We start from the raw sequence: 18,483 nt of genomic DNA on the forward strand, positions 1-18,483 counted from the left end.
TTGACCGCCAGTTGCTGGTGCTGATGGAGATCCTCATTCCTTTATTTCTTGTGTCATAACAATAGTTTTGGCATGTCGATGGAAGATACAAACTCCAAAGTCAAGTATCGTTGTGGATCATGCTGGCAACTCTTTAAGATCATTAGTACTGACATATTGTTGAAGTTAGGGGTGGGCATCGGTCCGGCCTGGCCCGCTAATGCACCGGGCTGTTGACTGGAAGAAAATGATTGCATGATAACGAATCAAGTTGAGAAAATGCTGCTAGACATAATCTCTTTTCTTCCACTTTTTTCACCTTTTTCTCTTTCTTTATGTTCCTACTTTAATGGTTATAAATTACTTCAATTTACCTGTTGCTATCTTTTGCACTATATAACCCTTTAAGAAAAAAAGAACAAAAATAAAAAGCATCAGTTCCACACAAATTGAAGGGAATGAAGATTTGAATGATATTGAAGGGAGCCCATGATACAAGGAAGAGGTCGGCATCTGGCGGTTTCTGACGGCGAAGATCCTTCAAGAACCCTTGCTGTTAAGTGTCAAATTATTATCCCGACCGAATCGAATGATAAGATCAATTGATCTTTTCGATGACCAACATGGCCCTTCAAGTTTGTGGCAAAGCTGAAACCCCTCCGACGTGACACCCACATCGGAAAAGAGCGATCTTTAGCACCCCATTCCTGCTGATGGGCTAATGCTGAAGCACAAGACACGGTAAGAAACACCACTTTGCTTTCGTTGAAGGATTGTGGTCCCTCTTTGGTGATCACAGTGCGATCTTTTTCTGCAGTTTTGGTTGGTTTTATATCGAGTTTCTGTTCTTTTTTATGTCGTTTTTCCAGTTACCCAATTTGAGTTTCATGTTCTATGATGAAAATCTCCATGGAAAGTGGCAGTTTTTCTAGTGGCGTTGGTGTTCTTTTTTTTCCTCTTGTGATGATTGCCTTTGTTTCTTGGTGGGTGTGAAGGTGTGAAAAAAAAATATTATTTTTCTTGTCATTACATAGATGATATTGGTTTGCTTAACTCTATCTTCTGCATATTTATTTGGATCATGTGCTAATTATGCAGTTGAGACTGTTGCTTATCTTTTTCTTTGAATTCATTAGAATGGTGTGGTTGAATTTATGTTTCTCGGCTGTTCAGTTTATTGTTGATTAATTTTTAAGTTTGATTCTACTTACTGTAATTAAATCCATGTATGTGGGACTGAATGATGTTTTTGTCGATAATGGCCTTAATTTTACTCCCTTCTTTGTTAGAATTGAATGTTTCTCTGTTCTAACTACTAAGGAGAAAGATTTGGATGGTTTGTCCTCTTCAATTGCTATTTTGAATGTCGATTATGGACGTGTAGCTATTGCTCTTAAGGCTTCTCACTCTTATGAAAGTGGGTCATCTTGAATCCAACCACATCTTGGCCTGGTTTCTTAATTTCTTCACACTGGAACTTGGTATTTGAGAGCTGCACTGCGAACTGTTTTTGCCGGTGCCAGCATTGGAGTGAACCCAGCAGGAGAAAGAGTTGTACACTATGGTAGTGGGAACTTCACATTTGGTTGTGGTCTTGTAGACAAATTCCTAGATGAATGTGGACATAATTATATGTGATGCTGTGTTTGATCTCTTGCTGTCAAAATAGAAAAGCATAACACTTTCCCTCCCCCCAAAAACCATAAGATTGTTGATCATTCAAGAGGATTCATGTCTAGACTGTTCAGTACTTTTAAAAGCATAAGTCTTTAGAATGCTTGAGTTTTGTCCATCCTGTTACAGAAGCTTGTCATTGCTTACATCCTTGTCTTGAATGATCTCCATGGTAGAGATTCTATTCTTCATAATACATGTTGGTACCATGTCTGCAATTGATCTATTACTTGCTATCAGTTTGATCTCAATTTTTTAGGACTCCCATGCTTATAAAGAGGTTTATGGTTGACAGATGGGTCAAAATTTTTCCAATTAATGATGAATGTTGCTATGGCAATAGGAATTAATTGCATCTGATTGTCTGCATTTGCTTTATTTATTGGTAAAAGCTTGATGCATAACTGTATAAAACTAGTAAACTCATAAAGATGCATGGTTTGTTGCAATAATTTATTGTTTAAACATCCAAGATGGTTTTCTTCACTATGAATTTAGACCATGTTATTGCAGTTCCAAACTGGGAAGTGGAATCAAGAAGTGATCTTTTAAAATTTTTAAGAAGTCATAAGTGGGAAGCAAAATGAGAAACAAATCGAAATAAAAATGAAAACTGTGTTAGAAGTGAAACGAAGTCAAATAAAAAGTGAATGTATTATGTTTTCTTTAAGTAATAAAAACATGTGATCCATGTGTGACAGAAATATGAAAAATCCGTAGCAACCAATAGAGTATAAGGATTCACATTCTATATGATCAGTCACATAACAATGATTACAAACTCTAACAAGAATGGAGATAATAAAATAAAATAATCTTATTGATGACAATAAATAGATATAGCATTTTTTGGAAAGAAAAAGATAAATAGGGGACATTTTTGAAAATTACAATTGTCATGTCTGGGATGATGGGATCTTGATTCTTGGGGAATCATGCTTCCCATTTTTGGAAATCATGCTTCTTTTTTCCTGGGAATCACATTTCCGATTAATAAATCTTGCTTCTCTAGATGCTTCTGAAGTGAGCCACTTACCACTTTTGAAGTATGCTTTGCACTCTACAACGGTGCTTCCAGTAACACCAGTTGAAATTCTATGTTTTTACGATTTATAACACAGTCTCTCTTATTTTGTGGCATAAGGTGATCTACATGTTGACCTTAGGTTCTTGGGGAAAATGAAACATGTGCCTATGTCCATTTCTGAGAGCAGTCTATCTAAGATGCAAAATTCAAAAACTAAGACTAGGTTTTCATGGAAATTTCATCGGAAAAAGTGAATCTACAACTTCAATGTGACTGACAGCCTTCATAAGTTCTGAATTCCCATCACACAAATGTTGGCTACTGAATAAAGGTTCAATGCTGTTGAGGCATTTGGTCATGTCAAATGACATTACTGAATCTTGGTTCAATGCTGTTGAGGCATTTGATCATGATTCATGTCAAATGACAAACTTTAAAAAGAAAGAAACAAGTACTGACTATTGACAAAATAGTTGATCAAAATTATAAATGAAACATAAATGAAGCTACAGACATGCCATTGACCATGCCTAGGATAGGTTAAATTATGCCCATAAGGTATCATGACATCTCAACATGGTAGATGCAGGCAAAGCGAAACGTCCATATGACATACTGTGACTCTGTTATCAATAACTGGCTTATGCTTTGATTTACCTCTCACCATCTTGTATGTCAGCTGTCTGAACTTCTCATATATACCTGTCCTTTGTAGTTTTCACCCATCCGTATGAAAAGTCCTAACTGTCTAACCATCTAACTGATACCTGTCTTGAACGCATTGTGAATTGAATAATGACTTATCCCCAGTGCTTGCTTTCCAAGCCATCGTAAATTGTGGAGCATTATGCAAGTTTTATGAAAAGTTTGAAATAGAGGGATATTCTCTTTTATATTGAACAAACTTTTGACCTGGAAGATTCCTCTTGAGGTGTTTGTACGACATTGAACAGGATTTGAAATAATAGATAGATTTTTCTCAAAAACAAAATGGATAAGTGTGCTTCCTAAGTAGGGCTGGTAAATGAGCTGAACGAGCCGAGCCTAGGCTAGCCTGTTCAGGCTCGACTCATTTACCATTTAAGTCAGCTCAAGCTCGGGTTGCGTTTGTAACTAGACGAACCGAGGTAGATCTCGAGTCAGCTGAGCCGAGCCACAAGCTGGCTTGTGTAAAAAAAAATTATAACAATGTTAGTATTGCCAACTATGGATTTGAGCCTCAAACCTCTCTCTTACATGTCATTTACTCTAACCAACTGCACAAAACCACTTTTTATGCTAAATATTGCACTTAATTTCCTTATGTTATATTCTTGTGAGTTTACACAAGCCGAACCAAGCCAAGCATCTCTTGTTCGTGCTTGGCTTGTTTTTTGTTAATGAGCTGCTTATGGCTCAGCTCGTCTACTACACAAACTGAACCAGGGTTGTAAGTATCGTACCGTATTGTACGATACATATCGTTACTTTGGGGAAAAACAATATGATACACACCGGTATCTTGATACAGGTGTGTATCGTACCCAGAGTTACCAGTCGAGGAAGCGGGAGCGGGAAGCGAGGCACTTTCAAAAATTTAGGAAGCGGGGGACCACTTAGAAGAAAATTCTGAACCGTCTAGGAAGCGAACCGGAAGCGAGGGGGAAGCAAAAAAATTGAAAAAAATGGGGAAGCGAGGGGGAAGCATGAGGGAAACGTGGGGGAAGTGTTGGGGAAGAGCGAAAAGGGAAACACGCTTCCCAAAAAGGGGGACGCTTCCCCTCACGCTTCGAAAGCGCGACGTTTCGCGCTTCCCCTTTTACCTAGGTGCTTCCGGTAACTCTGATCGTACCTGTATCGTATGATACGGTACAATACGTATCTTTTTTTTATCGTATTTCATAAACTTGATTATTTTGCTTATGTTTATGTAATATGAAAGTATGAATCTTGTGGCATTGTTCTTGTGAGATATGCATGCAATGTTATCTATGATTCTATATTAGTTGATGTTTGATGATGTCTTATGTAGCTCATAGAGACATAAATGTGATTTTATGGTTGTATTTTGTGCAATTCATCATTGTTTCATGTGTTATGATTTTTTTAGAATTTTTGCTAATTTTTCTGATTTTTCTTGATTTTTTGAAATTTTTTTATTAAAAATTTATGATAGGTTTACGATATGATACAGTGTTACTTTGGGCCCGACCGATACGGGTAACGATACGATACTTACTGTTAGTTTTGCAACCTGCAGTTCGTTCCACGTTGGAGAGCTGCAAAACAGAGAGAGATAGAGAAAGGGAGAGAGAGGTTTGGGAAAAAACCGATACCCAGCTATCTATGGGTCGGCTGTTGTGTATACCTTTATGCTAACATGAGATTACCAACAAAATTAGGGTACTAGAATACCCTTTTTACAATGATCAATATTACATAATGCCATTAATGAAGAAGTGGGTGTCACGGGTCTGGATCTTCAGATCCATGACCCGTAACCAGAGAAACACTTCTTTTCACCCTCCCTCAAGTTGTGCATGATCTTGAATCATGAACAACTTGCCTTTTAACATCCAAAATCTGTCTTTAGTCAATCCTTTTGTAAATATATCCACCACTTGATCTGTAGTTCGAACAAATTCAGGCTCAATCTCTTTCTCTTCTACCTTTTGTCTCACAAAATGCTGGTCTATTTCAATATGTTTGGCACGACTGTGATGGATTGGATTAAAAGACATACTAATGGCACTCTGGTTGTCACACAACAGAAGTGAACGAGATATCGATTCTCCTACTTCTGTCAGTAGATGTCTAACCCAAGTAGCCTCAGCAGTGGCGGCTGCCATTGACCTGTATTCAGCCTCTGTATTGGATCTGGCAACAGCCTTTTGTTTCTTACTACAAGAAACCAAATTCATCCCAACAAATACACAATAGCCGGATACTGATCTGCGTTCATCTGGATCTCCTGCCCAGTCCGCATCAGAATAAATAGTGATCTCATGTGCACTTTGCCCATTTGTCTTTCGTTTATATATGAGACCATCCCCAACCGTTCCCTTCAGATATCGTAGTATTCTTTTAACTGCTTCCATATGCCCTTCACATGGGGCATGCATAAACTGAGAAACTTGATTCACCGAGTAGATTATATCAGGGCGAGTAAAAGTGAGGTATTGTAACATACCCACTATGCTACGGTACTGTGTGGGATTATCAAATGGATCTCCATCTTGAGAGCTAAGCCTTTGATGAAGAACGCTAGGAGTGCTTAAGGGCTTGCAGTCTTTCATACCCGCTTTATTGAGAACATCAATAGTATACTTATGTTGAGTGAGAGTCATTTCTTCAGAGGAACTGTCGACTTCAACTCCAAGAAAGTACCGTAGTTTGCCAAGGTCCTTCATTTTGAACCTCTGATTCAAGAGATGTTTGACTTCTTCAATGTGGTCATTGGAACTGCCAGTGATGATGATATCATCCACATATATCAACAACAGAGTAATTGTGTCTTGGTTCTTAAATATAAATAGAGAGTGGTCAAGAAGAGATTTCTTAAAACCATATTTGTGTATTTCAAGAGAAAAGCTGTCAAACCAAGATCGAGATGCCTGCTTCAATCCATATATCGCCCTTTTTAGTCTGCAGACATATTTTGTAGGATTACCTTCTGCGTAACCAGTGGGTTGTTCCATGTAAACTTCTTCTCTCAAATCTCCATGAAGAAAGGCATTCTTCACATCAAGTTGGCTAATGGTCCATTGGTGTTCAATAGCTAAAGAAAGTATGACCCGGATTGTCCCCATCCTCACCACTGGACTAAAAGTTTCATCATAGTTCTGTCCTTGCTCCTGTGTAAAACCTTTGGCTACAAGTCTCGCCTTGTATCGCTCTATAGTTCCATCTGGTTTATACTTTATTTTGTACACCCATTTCAAACCAACAACATTTTTGTCAGGTGGTCTTGATACGACATCCCACGTACCACATTCATGTAGAGCTTCCATCTCCTCATTCATTGCTTCAATCCATCTTCTGGAATTTGATGCTTGAGAGAACGTTGTGGGTTCATCTTCTTTATTCAAGGTTGTTAGAAAGAGTTGAAAATCTAATGAGAAATTTTCATAACTGACCCACCTTTCAATTGGATGGCGAGGACGTGTGGATCTTCTAGTATCAACAATGTTGGATGTTGAGGATGTGTCCATGTCTGAATCAACTATGGTGGGTGACTCTCTTTCTCGTCGAGTATAGACAAAGCCTCTATATCTTCCTGGATTCAAAGTTGAGTCTGTATTTTCATGATCAATCATCCCATCAGTAGACACAGGTATCTTATCCTTTTGAGTGCAATTTGAGCAAGCATCACTAGCTCCTGCAAGAAGTTCATAATTCAACCAAGGATAGTAAGCCTGAACTTCATGTTTTGATTCTGAAGAACTAGTACATTGACAATCAAAATTCAATTCATCGAAGATGACATTTCTTGATATTTTGATGCGCTTGCTCCTCGGATCATAGCACCTGTACCCTTTATAGTCATCGGCATAGCCCACAAACCTGCACTTCAAAGCCTTGTCCTGAAACTTATGTCTCCTTGAACTGTCAACATGAACATAGCATAAACAGCCAAACACATGCAAATCATAGTAGTTGGGGTGAATACCAAAAAGAGACAAGTAAGGAGACTTGTTTTCCAAAATAGTCATGGGCAATCGATTTATCACATGAACTGCAGAATGAAAAGTCTCTGTCCATAAAGTGATCGGAAGATTACTATCATGCATCATGCTCATCGCACTCTCAACAATATGGCGATGCTTTCTTTCAGCAATCCCATTCTGCTGAGGTGTGTGCGGGCAAGACACATTTTTCCTTATCCCATTACTTTGAAGAAAGTTAGTAAAGTCAATGGAAGAGAATTCACCTCCTCTGTCACATTGGAAACTTAGGATGTTTTCAGAAAATTGGTTTCTGACAAAGGAATGGAAGTTATGGAACAACTTGAAAGTCTCAGATTTATCTTTCATGAAAAATATCCAGGAATAGCGAGAATAACTGTCAACAAATAAAAGATAGTATCTAGTTCCAGACATAAAAGCAACTGGAGCAGGCCCCCAAACATCAGAACAAATAGTCTCAAAAGGTCTTGAAGCTCTTTTATTGATAGAATGAAATGGTAAAACATGACTCTTACATAAGAGACAACTAGGACATTTGTTGTCATTTACATTTATTCCTAAACTTGACTTGGGAATGAGGTTACTTGAAACAAGCTTTTCAATGAAATTATTACTGCAGTGACCTAGACGACCATGCCAAAGGTTTGGCTTATTGATTTCAGAGACACTAAAAATGCAGGTAGGATTTTCAGAAGACAACGATGATTGGAGCTTCAAGTTTGGGTCTGCAGAGCGAATATGTGCTGAAGGATCTTCTTGAAAAACATACATATTGCCTTGTCGTTTTCCTCTAGCGAACGTCTCCTTCGTGCAGAGATCCTTAACAAGAACAGAAGAGGGAGTAAATTCAACTGAGGCTTTGATATCATCAACAAGTTTAGAAACTGAAACAATGTTTTTCTTGATATTAGGGGCATAAAGAACATTTGAAAGATTGATGGAAGATTTGGGCAAGGGTATGATGGAGTTTCCAATATGCGAGACAGAGTGGTGTGATCCATCTCCAGTAACTATACTACTTCTACCAATGTAAGGAACAAGTTTTAGGAGCTTACCTGCATCACCAGTAACATGAGTCGCTACGCCAGAATCCACATACCAAGTGCCTTGCTCATTTTGTTTCAGATTCAATTCTGCTAAGGCTGACAATAACAACTCTTTTACTTCTCCGTTGGTCCTTGTATTGTTTGTGCCTCTTTTTGCTTCAGTTTGTGCTGATTTTCCTTTATTTAGGGGATTGAACCAGCAGTTAGCTTTGATATGCCCCCTTTTATTACATAGAAAGCAAGTAGGAATTGGCCTCTGTCTTTGTGGGTTGGTATATGAGTTGGGTGTAGGCAATAATCCACGACCTCCATGACCACTTCTACCTTGTGCTCCTTTTCCCTTGATATCATAGTTTCCTCGTCCTCGTGCATAAGTAACCCCTGTAGCAAGAACTTCTTGTGCCCCAGCATGCATAGATGATTCTTCAGAAAATTCCTTTAGATTCATCTCATATTGTAACAACTTTGCGCGCAGATCTTCAAAATTGGGCAGCTCAGGTAAACATAACAGAGAAGTGACAATCATATGATAGTCGTGTCCCAATCCACTGAGGGTTTGTTGTACCAAATCTTTATCAGAAACTGTACTTCCAACAACTGCTAACTGATCCGTGATAACCTTCATTTTGTTCAAATATTCCATGATGGTCATGGAATCCTTTCTTAACATTTGAAATTCTCTTTTAAGAAACATAATCCTGGCCTGAGAAACCTGTGAGTATGTCTGAACAAGTCTGTTCCAAAGTTGCATGGCAGTGCAGTCATCTGGAATGGCTACAAGAACCTCTTGTAAGAGTGTTGATGTAATATAAGCAACAAGCGCTTGGCTCATTTTGGCTCAGGTAAACATAACCTTGAATGGAACACGAATGAGTTTATGGCGAGTCGAACCAAGCCAAACCACGAGCTGCTCGGCTCATTTCCCAGACCAATTCCTAAGTTGCATTTCTAAAGTAGTTGAAAAACTTTCTTCCGTAGTAACCATTTGTGAAATGTAATAAATTGGAAATCGGTCATCCTTCTAGCAGATCCCTTGTTATAGAACGACTATTGCTCTCTGTCATGTGGACATGACTACATAGTTACCGTAGCTTCTTAGATATGGAGGGAACAGGTATTGCTCTCTCTCAAAATTTGATGGAATTCTTGATTCTCCCATGCTTCTATGCATACCACTTTTCATTCATGCTTCCTATTATTACCTCTCGTGCTTCTTTTCATGTTTTCTATGTTCTTTCTCTCATGCTTTCCGCTGCTTCCTATGCTCTCTAAATTGGTAACCATCTTTTTTAGATTTTGACAAAAAATTAATTCTAAAAAAAAAAATCATGAAATTTAAGAATAGTCATTTTAATTTTAGTTTTTATTCGCTTATCATTTGATTTACATTTTGCTTCCATTCGATTTACTTATCGCTTCTTTTTTTATTCTCATTTTGCCTTTAAATTGGTTCATCTCTTCTTTACTTCCTATAAATTTTAAAATGCTACGCTTCTCGCTTCCCATATTGTTTTTTGCTTCCGCTTCCTAGTTTTGCTACAAAGATTCACAGGCATTGTACTTGATAACTATATTATAGTATTTCAGAATTTATCCATTACTAATTAATTTGGTTTAATTTATCTGTAAATGCATATGTAGATCAATTTTTTACTTTTTGTTATGAAATGTTACGGGTGTATCCAAAGATGACAGCTATGATCTCCCAAAGTCAGGAAGAAATTTCAATACTCAAAAATTAAGCTGTGTAAATTCAATTGGAAGGTTGCGTCAGATGAGACAATAAGGCCAAGGCTGTGTGCGTCAATCGTGTGTCTAAACTTTTTGGTCCTTTATGGAACTTTTGAGAGAACATGTTTTGTAAGGATTGACTTAACTTTGCCATGTGAATATCTTTTGGTTTCTCCGGTTAGCTTTTACTGTCTTCCATTCTTCCATTTCTTTGTAAACCTTGCTGTGTTGGTGTTGATAAATTGTACTTTTATTTACTTTTATCAACTTATGGTGCTTTTAGTATCAAATATGACAAAACTTTACATGACCTATGTCTTGATTTTAGTAACATCCTACAAATCACCTTGATGTTTCCAATTGTCATAACCTATCTTGCAGAGATGATAATCATCTCTTTAATATCATGACTTTGTTAATAAAGCGAATGTGCGACTGCAGCAGCTTCTCCTATGCATATAAACTGGCTACTGGCAGGTTCTTTATTTTTACTCAACTTTTCCAGTTTATTATGACAGTATTTTTGTGTCAAATATTATTCTTTTGAGAATTTCCATATTGCTCTAGAACTTAGATGAGTGAAAGTATTCTGAGGAAAATTTATAGAAGCTTAACTGGAGATTCATCTTGTTTGTGTTCACACAGCTGATAAGATTTTACTGCAGCCTGGTATCTGAAGTTGAGAATGAGAAGTTTATTTTAGCTTATCATCCAGAGAGAGGAGGAGGCTGCTGTACTATAATATCTGTGGGTGATTTTATTTGCTCAAACTAAATTGAGGATGCCCTGCATGATGCTTAGCAACTCCATTGCAACGGGGAGTATTTTGCAATTGATGCCCATCACATCTTTGTGAAAACATATAAGTTTATGGTCGTGTGCCTTTGACTTGGATCTTAGTTTTGTTATTCATATGGATACTATTTCAAAAAATAGCATGGAAAAGCCTTTGCTTTCAGGGTTAACAAACCCCTCCCATCAACCTAGAGAAAAAAGCAATGCTAGAAAAGGAAGATATCGCCGATGTAGAAGTGTCCCTGCAGCTGATTCTCTTACAGCACAGAGCAATGCTGGTGATCCAATTCAACTTTCTGGACAAGGTTTTCAAAAGTTTCATCCTACTTTCAAGCAGGTGATTATGTTTTTGAGCATCTACTTAGGGGTGGGCACTTTCTGTTTTCTCTCTATTCAGCATCAAATTAGTGGGAAGAAAACATATGCGATTCTTGATGCTGTATACTTCTGTATCGTGACCATGACAACTGTTGGATATGGAGATCTTGTTCCAGCTAGTGTGACTGCTAAACTCCTTTCTTGTGCTTTTGTCTTTATTGGTATGGCTCTAGTTGGCCTAATCCTTAGCAGTGCTGCTGATTATCTTGTAGAAAGACAGGAGCTATACTTTGTCAAAGCATTACATATTCGCCAAAAGGATGGTGCAACTGATATTATAAAAGAACTTGAGAGCAACAGAGTGCAATACAAGCTGGTAATAATTGCAGGAGTTGTCTTTTCCTTGATAGTTTTGGGAACGGTGTTTTTGAGTGAGGTTGAGAACTTGAATATTGTTGATGCTTTCTATTGTGTGTGCTCCACTATCACAACTTTAGGTTACGGTGACAAGAGCTTTTCAACTAAAGGTGGACGCATTTTTGCTATCTTTTGGATTCTGATCAGTACTATCTGTGTGGCTCTCTTATTTCTTTACCTTGCTGAATGGAACACTGAGCACAGGCAGCGCTCACTAGCCAAATGGGTTCTGACAAGAAAGCTGACCTTCCTTGATCTTGAAGCTGCAGATTTCGATGATGATGGAGTTGTAAGGTAATATTTCATGCCTCTAAAAGATTATAAAATGTTGATTTTGATGTTTTTATTGGATTGGTTACTTCGTTGTCAAAAGCTGCACCTAGGCATAGGTCCACCGCCTAGGCTTATGGGTTTAGGCGGTAGGGCCCTGTTTTTCGACCTAGGTTGTCCTCACCTAGGCCACAGAGACATAGTTGTCATTTTTTTTTTGTCTCGTGTCTTTCTTTCTTTTTCCTCTTTCCGTCCCAAAAGTTTTTTTTTTTGTTTTATTGTTTTCTTCTTCTTTTGTTTTTCTTTTTTACCTTCTTATTTTTCTTTTTTTAAGTTCTCCTTTTCTTTTTCCTGCTTCTTTCACCCCTCCGGCTTCTCTTTTTCTTCCTCTTTCTCTTCTTTTTCTTTCTTTTTCCTTTTTTTTCTTCTTCCTCTTCTCGTCCCTCCACTCTTCTTTTTTTTCTTCCTTTTTCTTTGTTTTTATCTTTTATTCTTCTTTTTTATTTTTTGTTGTTTACATGTATGCATGTCTTTTTGACACACACATAAAATCTGTTTTTTTCAGTTCTCTCTCTCTCTCTCTCTATATATATATATATATATATATATATATGGGGTTCATCATATCCCTTTTGTCTTTACGTCACCGTTAAGACCCTCCAAATATAAAAGTTTTAAGTGTTTTATGCTCAATTTGAACCATTAGATGTGTTTATCAATACTTATTTATTGAGAAACAAGCTTTGTTTCAAATTGATTTGATTTTAAAAATGTGAACATTTAATTGTGAAATTTTAGTAAGATATCAACCGATGATTTTTTTTACCTCTTTAAAATATATATTTGAGCATAAAGATGCTTAATCAATTACATGTTCTCTATTCAACAACAATGATAAACACATCTAACCGTTGAGATTGAGTATAAAACATCTAAAAACTATGATTTTTGGAGGGTCCTAAGAGTGATCTAATAAAACAATTTTGGGGTAATCCCCACTCTCTCTCTCTCTCTCTCTATATATATATATATATATACATATATATATATATACATATATATATATACATATATATATATATATATATATATATATATATATATATGTGTGTGTGTGTGTGTGTGTGTGTGTGTGTATAGAGTAATCAGATGGTGTGCTCCAAGTTTTGGTATATGTTCAATATTATGTAATTTCATGAATTTTGCAACATGTTGCATTGAATTACACACTTCATCCTTAATTACAATCATATGTTTGTTATTAAATTTAACTATTTATTGTAATATTTTTGTTTTTCTTGGTGTTTTATTTTTTTGGTCCCGCTGACTAGTCCCGCCTAGGCCCTGACTAGTCATTTTAGGTGTCTTTCGCCTAGGCTCCGACTAGTGCTTTTGACAACTAAAGATTGGTATCTAGAAATTGGATATTGAAAGCATTAACTTGATCATAGAGAAACTCATGTCTGTCTATTTTAGATGATTCTAGAAACCTAACAATAATAATGCTAAGATATATTGGGTGCATTGATTGGCATACTGACAGGCGCACATAACAAATGCTGAGTTGCTGACTTAATGGCATAAATGTTGGAGTACAGAATCTTCAGCATGCATTATGATGCATATATAGATGAAAGTTCTTGCTTTATAGAAGATAATGGAGTACGATACAATGATTAGGCCTCCTTGTTTTGAAAAGATAAATTTATGGGGAAGTTAGGAGCATGCAGAATATAGAGGACATAAGAGGACTGGATAATTCCACTTCCAGCTACTTAAAAATGACCATCATTAGAAGAGTAAACACTATCAAGGTTCAGGGCGTTCACACTGGCAATGTGGTTTGGATGTTGCAAACTAACATTCTAGGGGTTTGACTAGATGCAAAATTGCAAAATATCTCATTTTACATGGTCTGAGTTAAGCATGAGATGGCATAAAGGAGGATGCTTGAGTGTGTTGCTCGATCGAAAGTTGCAGGGAAGTATCTCATTTTGTATGTCATGGACGTGAAAGGCATGAGATGGCATAAAGGATGAATCCAGTGATCATTTTGCCCATTCACTAACTTCTCAACTCTTCTTTTCAAGAGGTCAACATTTTTGTCCCTTCAGATGAAGCCCATTCACTAACTTCCATCTCTTTTCAAGAGTGAACACTTCCTTCGCTTAAGATGAGTCCTCTTAAATGCTTTCACATGATGATAACCATAAAGTTTGATTAATTTAAGATGAATCAGAGCAGTTCTCTCTTATATGCTGGCTCTTTTCGTAATGGTCATGCTTGAGTGTTATGTTTATCCTAACGTATCAAACACGTGTCATATAAGTACACATGTCTTACCACGTGTCATATATGTTTGGATTGAGTTAAGCTTTCTTGTTCCCTATGTTTTTCATGCTTTATTCTCAAGTAAATGACATTCTTGTGTATTTTTTCTGCTTACAGTTTATGAAATTTCTTTGTTAAACAGTCCAGCAGAATTTGTCATATACAAGCTGAAAGAGATGGGGAAGATCAGCAGTGAAGATGTTTCACTTATACTGGAGGAGTTTGAGGATCTTGATGTTGATCAGTCAGGGACATTGACTTTATCTGATTTAGCACTTGCACAGCAAACACAATAAAGTACTTGGCTCCTTTTCTGCTAACGTTGGGGAGTTTAGAGCCTGAAAGTCTTATGTTAAATCTATCTTCATGAGAATAAATTTGAAGCATATATTATCCAATTACATCGCTTGTAAATCAACTAAAAACATTTGTGGTTATTTATTTCTAAATTTACTTGCGTTACTTTTTAAACTTTACCTGTTCAACAGTATTTCTTTCGGTTTTTTATTCATGTGTGCTTTTGCAGGATGTTCGTTAAACAAGTATATATATATATATATATATATATATATATATATATATATATATATATATATATATATATATATATATATATATATATATATATATATATATATATATATTGATTGTTGTGCTTATAGTTCAATTTAGCTGCGTTTCTCTACACAGCTTTCTTTACTTTTGTCCTTGATTAAATTACATATGAAGGACTAGGAAAGGTTTCTAGGTGTGCATTTGTTTGTGTATGTTTATGTTGTTATTCATAATAATTAAAGCTTAAGCCCATTACATACTGAATCTTAACTTATTAGAAGACATAATGAGATAGCTCGATCGTTAAGGTCATGCTATCATTACCGAGGGGTCTTGGGTTCGAACCCCATGGGGGTTATCCCTCGTTTTGCCTATCAAACAACTAAACTAATAGTAATAATGATACATAGGTGTATGTTGGTATGTACAGGTACATTAAGAGCTAAGACCCCTGGAGTCACAGTCATGCGCCCCATACTCACAAGCTACTACAAAAGCTCTCAATTCCTCTCCAGTCACTACTCACACCACCTGCACTATCCCCCTTCCATTCTTTTGCACAGATGTATTCCAAAACATGTACTCTCAAATGCTTGCCGGTCTCGTAAACCGGCTCACCATCCTTCGATAGGTGCAGTTTTTGCACCAATCCTGGTCCGTGTCATCCACTGCCTTGAGCTCCACTTTCATGACCTTGCAGCGGATCTTGAGCGTGGGACCGTGGATCCATGAATCACCAACAAAGCCATCCGAACAGCATTAGGAGGATTTGGCCAAATATAAAATACTTAGATGTTATAGCGACAGGTGCCATGGCACATTACATCCCTACCTTGAATTTCTATAGTTGGGGTTTGCCTTTGGCTGTCACTCTATATGCATCATCAGAATGTGGATTTGGGTTACCTTAAACCCCTTCACTAAGCCCCAGAATATAGCCTATGACATCATGCCTAACATGACCTACTTTGAGTTTTTGCCCATGAGAGACCAGAAAATAATGGCCAGAGAGATGAGGAAGAGGTGGAGCTGGTGGATTTGGCTAATGTTAAAGTTGGAAAAGAGTATGAGATCGTGGTGACCACTTACTCTGGCAAGAAAGATGCAAAGACATCGGGCCATTGGAGATCAAGATTGTGAAGAATGGTACATTTGATCAGATGAACTATGGCCATAGCTAAGGGCGGTTCTGTTGCTCAATACAAGCCTCCTAGGTGTGTCAAATCTTGCTTCAATACTGTAACTTTTAGATTCAAGAGTTGTGTGTGCTCATTTTAGTCCAGGTTATCCAAGTTGGTGGTGAGCAACAGCAAGTTGATGGTGAGCAGAATACAATAACAAGCTCTACCTTTCCAAAAGAGACCTCTATGCACTTAAATCTTCAGATTTGCATGTGTAGAAACAATTAACTTGTCTTTGTGGTGACCAATGAACATGAGTTCTTCTTCTTTGCGTGCTCAGTAACAAACAATGCGTTTTTACCAAGTGGAATATGATGGAACAAGTGAAGCATCAAATGAAATCGACTTGTTAGCTAGCAAGACACACATCTTAGTGATATAGATGTGGACACGTCAGGCTTATGCCTGAACCGACTTGTTTTATAAATGGGTCCGACTTGTTTTATAAATGGGTCGGGTTCCTAACCAGCCTTATGTTAACTCTCATATGGAAAAGGGATTAGGTGTGACCACTTGCTTAGCACCCGACATGGACCCATATGCAGCCATTTCGGGTCATGTGGTTGCTAGTCAAATCCAAACCATATATATCCAACCAATGCTTACAATAGTGCTTGTATTTCTCATAAAAAGGATCAAGTAACCAATGTTCCATGCATATTAAATTGAGGCGACTTGTGAATATCACCAAGTTGGCAGGACGTCATAGGGTTCGAAACCCGCAGAAGGTATCCCTTGCTGCAAGGTCACAGCTGGGGAGGGAAGACCTCAAGTGTTTTACCAGCTGGATGCTGCCGATCCAATGTTGTTAAAATCGGCTCACTAGGTGAATCAGTTTCTTTAAAAAACCTAAGAATCAAATCCAATCATTTGTTAATCAACAACTTTTTGCCATCAAATGCCAAATGCGACTCATTTGAAATAAAAAAAATCTGAAAAAAAAAAAAACCCTTGAAAGATTATTAACAACCGATCTGAATTGACCCTTTTAGAATCGCTGTTGGGCCAATTCAATCTGAATCGGCTGATTCAGACCGTTTTTAACAACTTTGGGTGGATCATCGTGGGTTTTCCCTTGGCTTAGCCCCCCAAAAAACATATTGAATCAGATCTTGACAAGCTCTGGTAGTTTGATGGTATTCAGTGTTCCTGGTCTAGCAAGGATCAAAACTATTATGCTTGCCACCTTGCTCAAATGAATCTGATTGGGAATAAATGAATCTGGAAAGATAAACCTTTAGATTGGTTTCACACTCTTGCTGATATGTAACCGTGTATACTCATTGTATTCTGTTATCTGGTAGGGGTCTGCCTAACCTCAGCTTGCCAAACGAGAGAGAGAGAGAGACTGTTCAGGAGTCATACAATATTGGGTAAAGCATGACCCAACCCGTAATAATATCATACCCCAATTTCATCCCTACCTAAACCCTATTTAATGGGCTGAATGGCTCTAATTTGCATCTCACTGGACCTAATGAAAAAAGGGATAGGACCATCCTCCTCTTATACGAGTAGCCTACCACTTTTTTTTTGCCTACCATCAGCTTACCAAGCTTTTTCACAAAATATTTTCATACACACAAACATATATATATATATATATGTGAAAATGTTTTTGTATAAACTATAAACGAATGTATATCACATTTTTTTTAACATTTCAGCATTAGATTAGCCTACTAACCATTAGGGCGGCTGGCCGGAGCCGTCATAATAGCTTCTGTCCAATCAAAAGGAAGGGCACTTTAATGAAATCCTGCCCATTATTGAATACAAGAGCAATAATGTAAACTAATCAAGTCATCTTTTGGTTTTCAGCCGTGTCAAAGTTGAATACTGGTTGAGGATTCGACGCCTTCCAAGATGGTTTCACTTTCCTAATTTTCAACATCACTATCAATGAGAAATAATGTTATCAAAATCGGTTTCTGAACCGGATCTCTTTTCAAAAATATTTAGAAAATGGGCCTGAATCCAATCAGTTTGAAACGGACCATTTAAAGTTTTGATTTTTATTCAAAATAAAAAACAAAAAGTCAGAAAACATAAAAAATTATAAATAAAACAAAATCGCCGCTGCAGGCTGCGTTAGTCTGATTCAAATAAAATTGGCCAATTTTCTTAAACCCACCCTAAAATCGGCCCAGCATGGAATCGTTTTGCAGCCGATTCAATTTGATTCTTATCACATTGCTGAAAACCACTAGAATGTTTACGACTGCTGCTTATGCACTGGTGCATGCTCTCTCTCTCTCTCTCTCTCTCTCTCTCTCTCTCTCTATATATATATATATATATATATATATATATATATATATATATATATACAATGATTCTTATTCTTTATACATATTCAAGCATTCAAAAATCATATTTTTCATTCAAATTCTTAACAAATTCACCATGCCAAACACATCTAATTGGTTGGATTTGCCAAAAAAAAGTACTAAAAAATACCTGGTCTCGTATTTCTAGTTCTCTCTCAAATATTG

General features: G+C 37.1%; 1 protein-coding gene across 1 annotated transcript; it reads left to right on the forward strand.

Moving 5' to 3' along the window:
- Positions 1-637: 637 nt before the first annotated feature.
- LOC149838363 (two-pore potassium channel 1-like) lies at positions 638-14,679 on the forward strand. Its single transcript, XM_090007678.1, has 3 exons — positions 638-720; positions 10,767-11,945; positions 14,395-14,679. Exons 2-3 carry the CDS (start codon positions 11,035-11,037, stop codon positions 14,546-14,548), a joined length of 1,065 nt encoding a protein of 354 aa, XP_089863804.1. The 5' UTR covers positions 638-720; positions 10,767-11,034; the 3' UTR covers positions 14,549-14,679.
- The last annotated feature ends 3,804 nt before the right edge of the window (positions 14,680-18,483 follow it).

The sequence above is a fragment of the Nuphar pumila genome, chromosome 5 (assembly GCF_984573655.1).
Source record: "Nuphar pumila chromosome 5, dmNupPumi1.hap1.1, whole genome shotgun sequence".
Taxonomy (NCBI): domain Eukaryota; kingdom Viridiplantae; phylum Streptophyta; class Magnoliopsida; order Nymphaeales; family Nymphaeaceae; genus Nuphar; species Nuphar pumila.

Coding starts and splice junctions, on each gene's coding strand:
- LOC149838363 (XM_090007678.1), top strand. CDS start 11,035: ATGGATACTATTTCAAAAAATAGCATGGAAAAGCCTTTGCTTTCAGGG. Junction 11,946..14,394: donor GATGATGATGGAGTTGTAAG/GTAATATTTCAT, acceptor TTTGTTAAACAG/TCCAGCAGAATTTGTCATAT.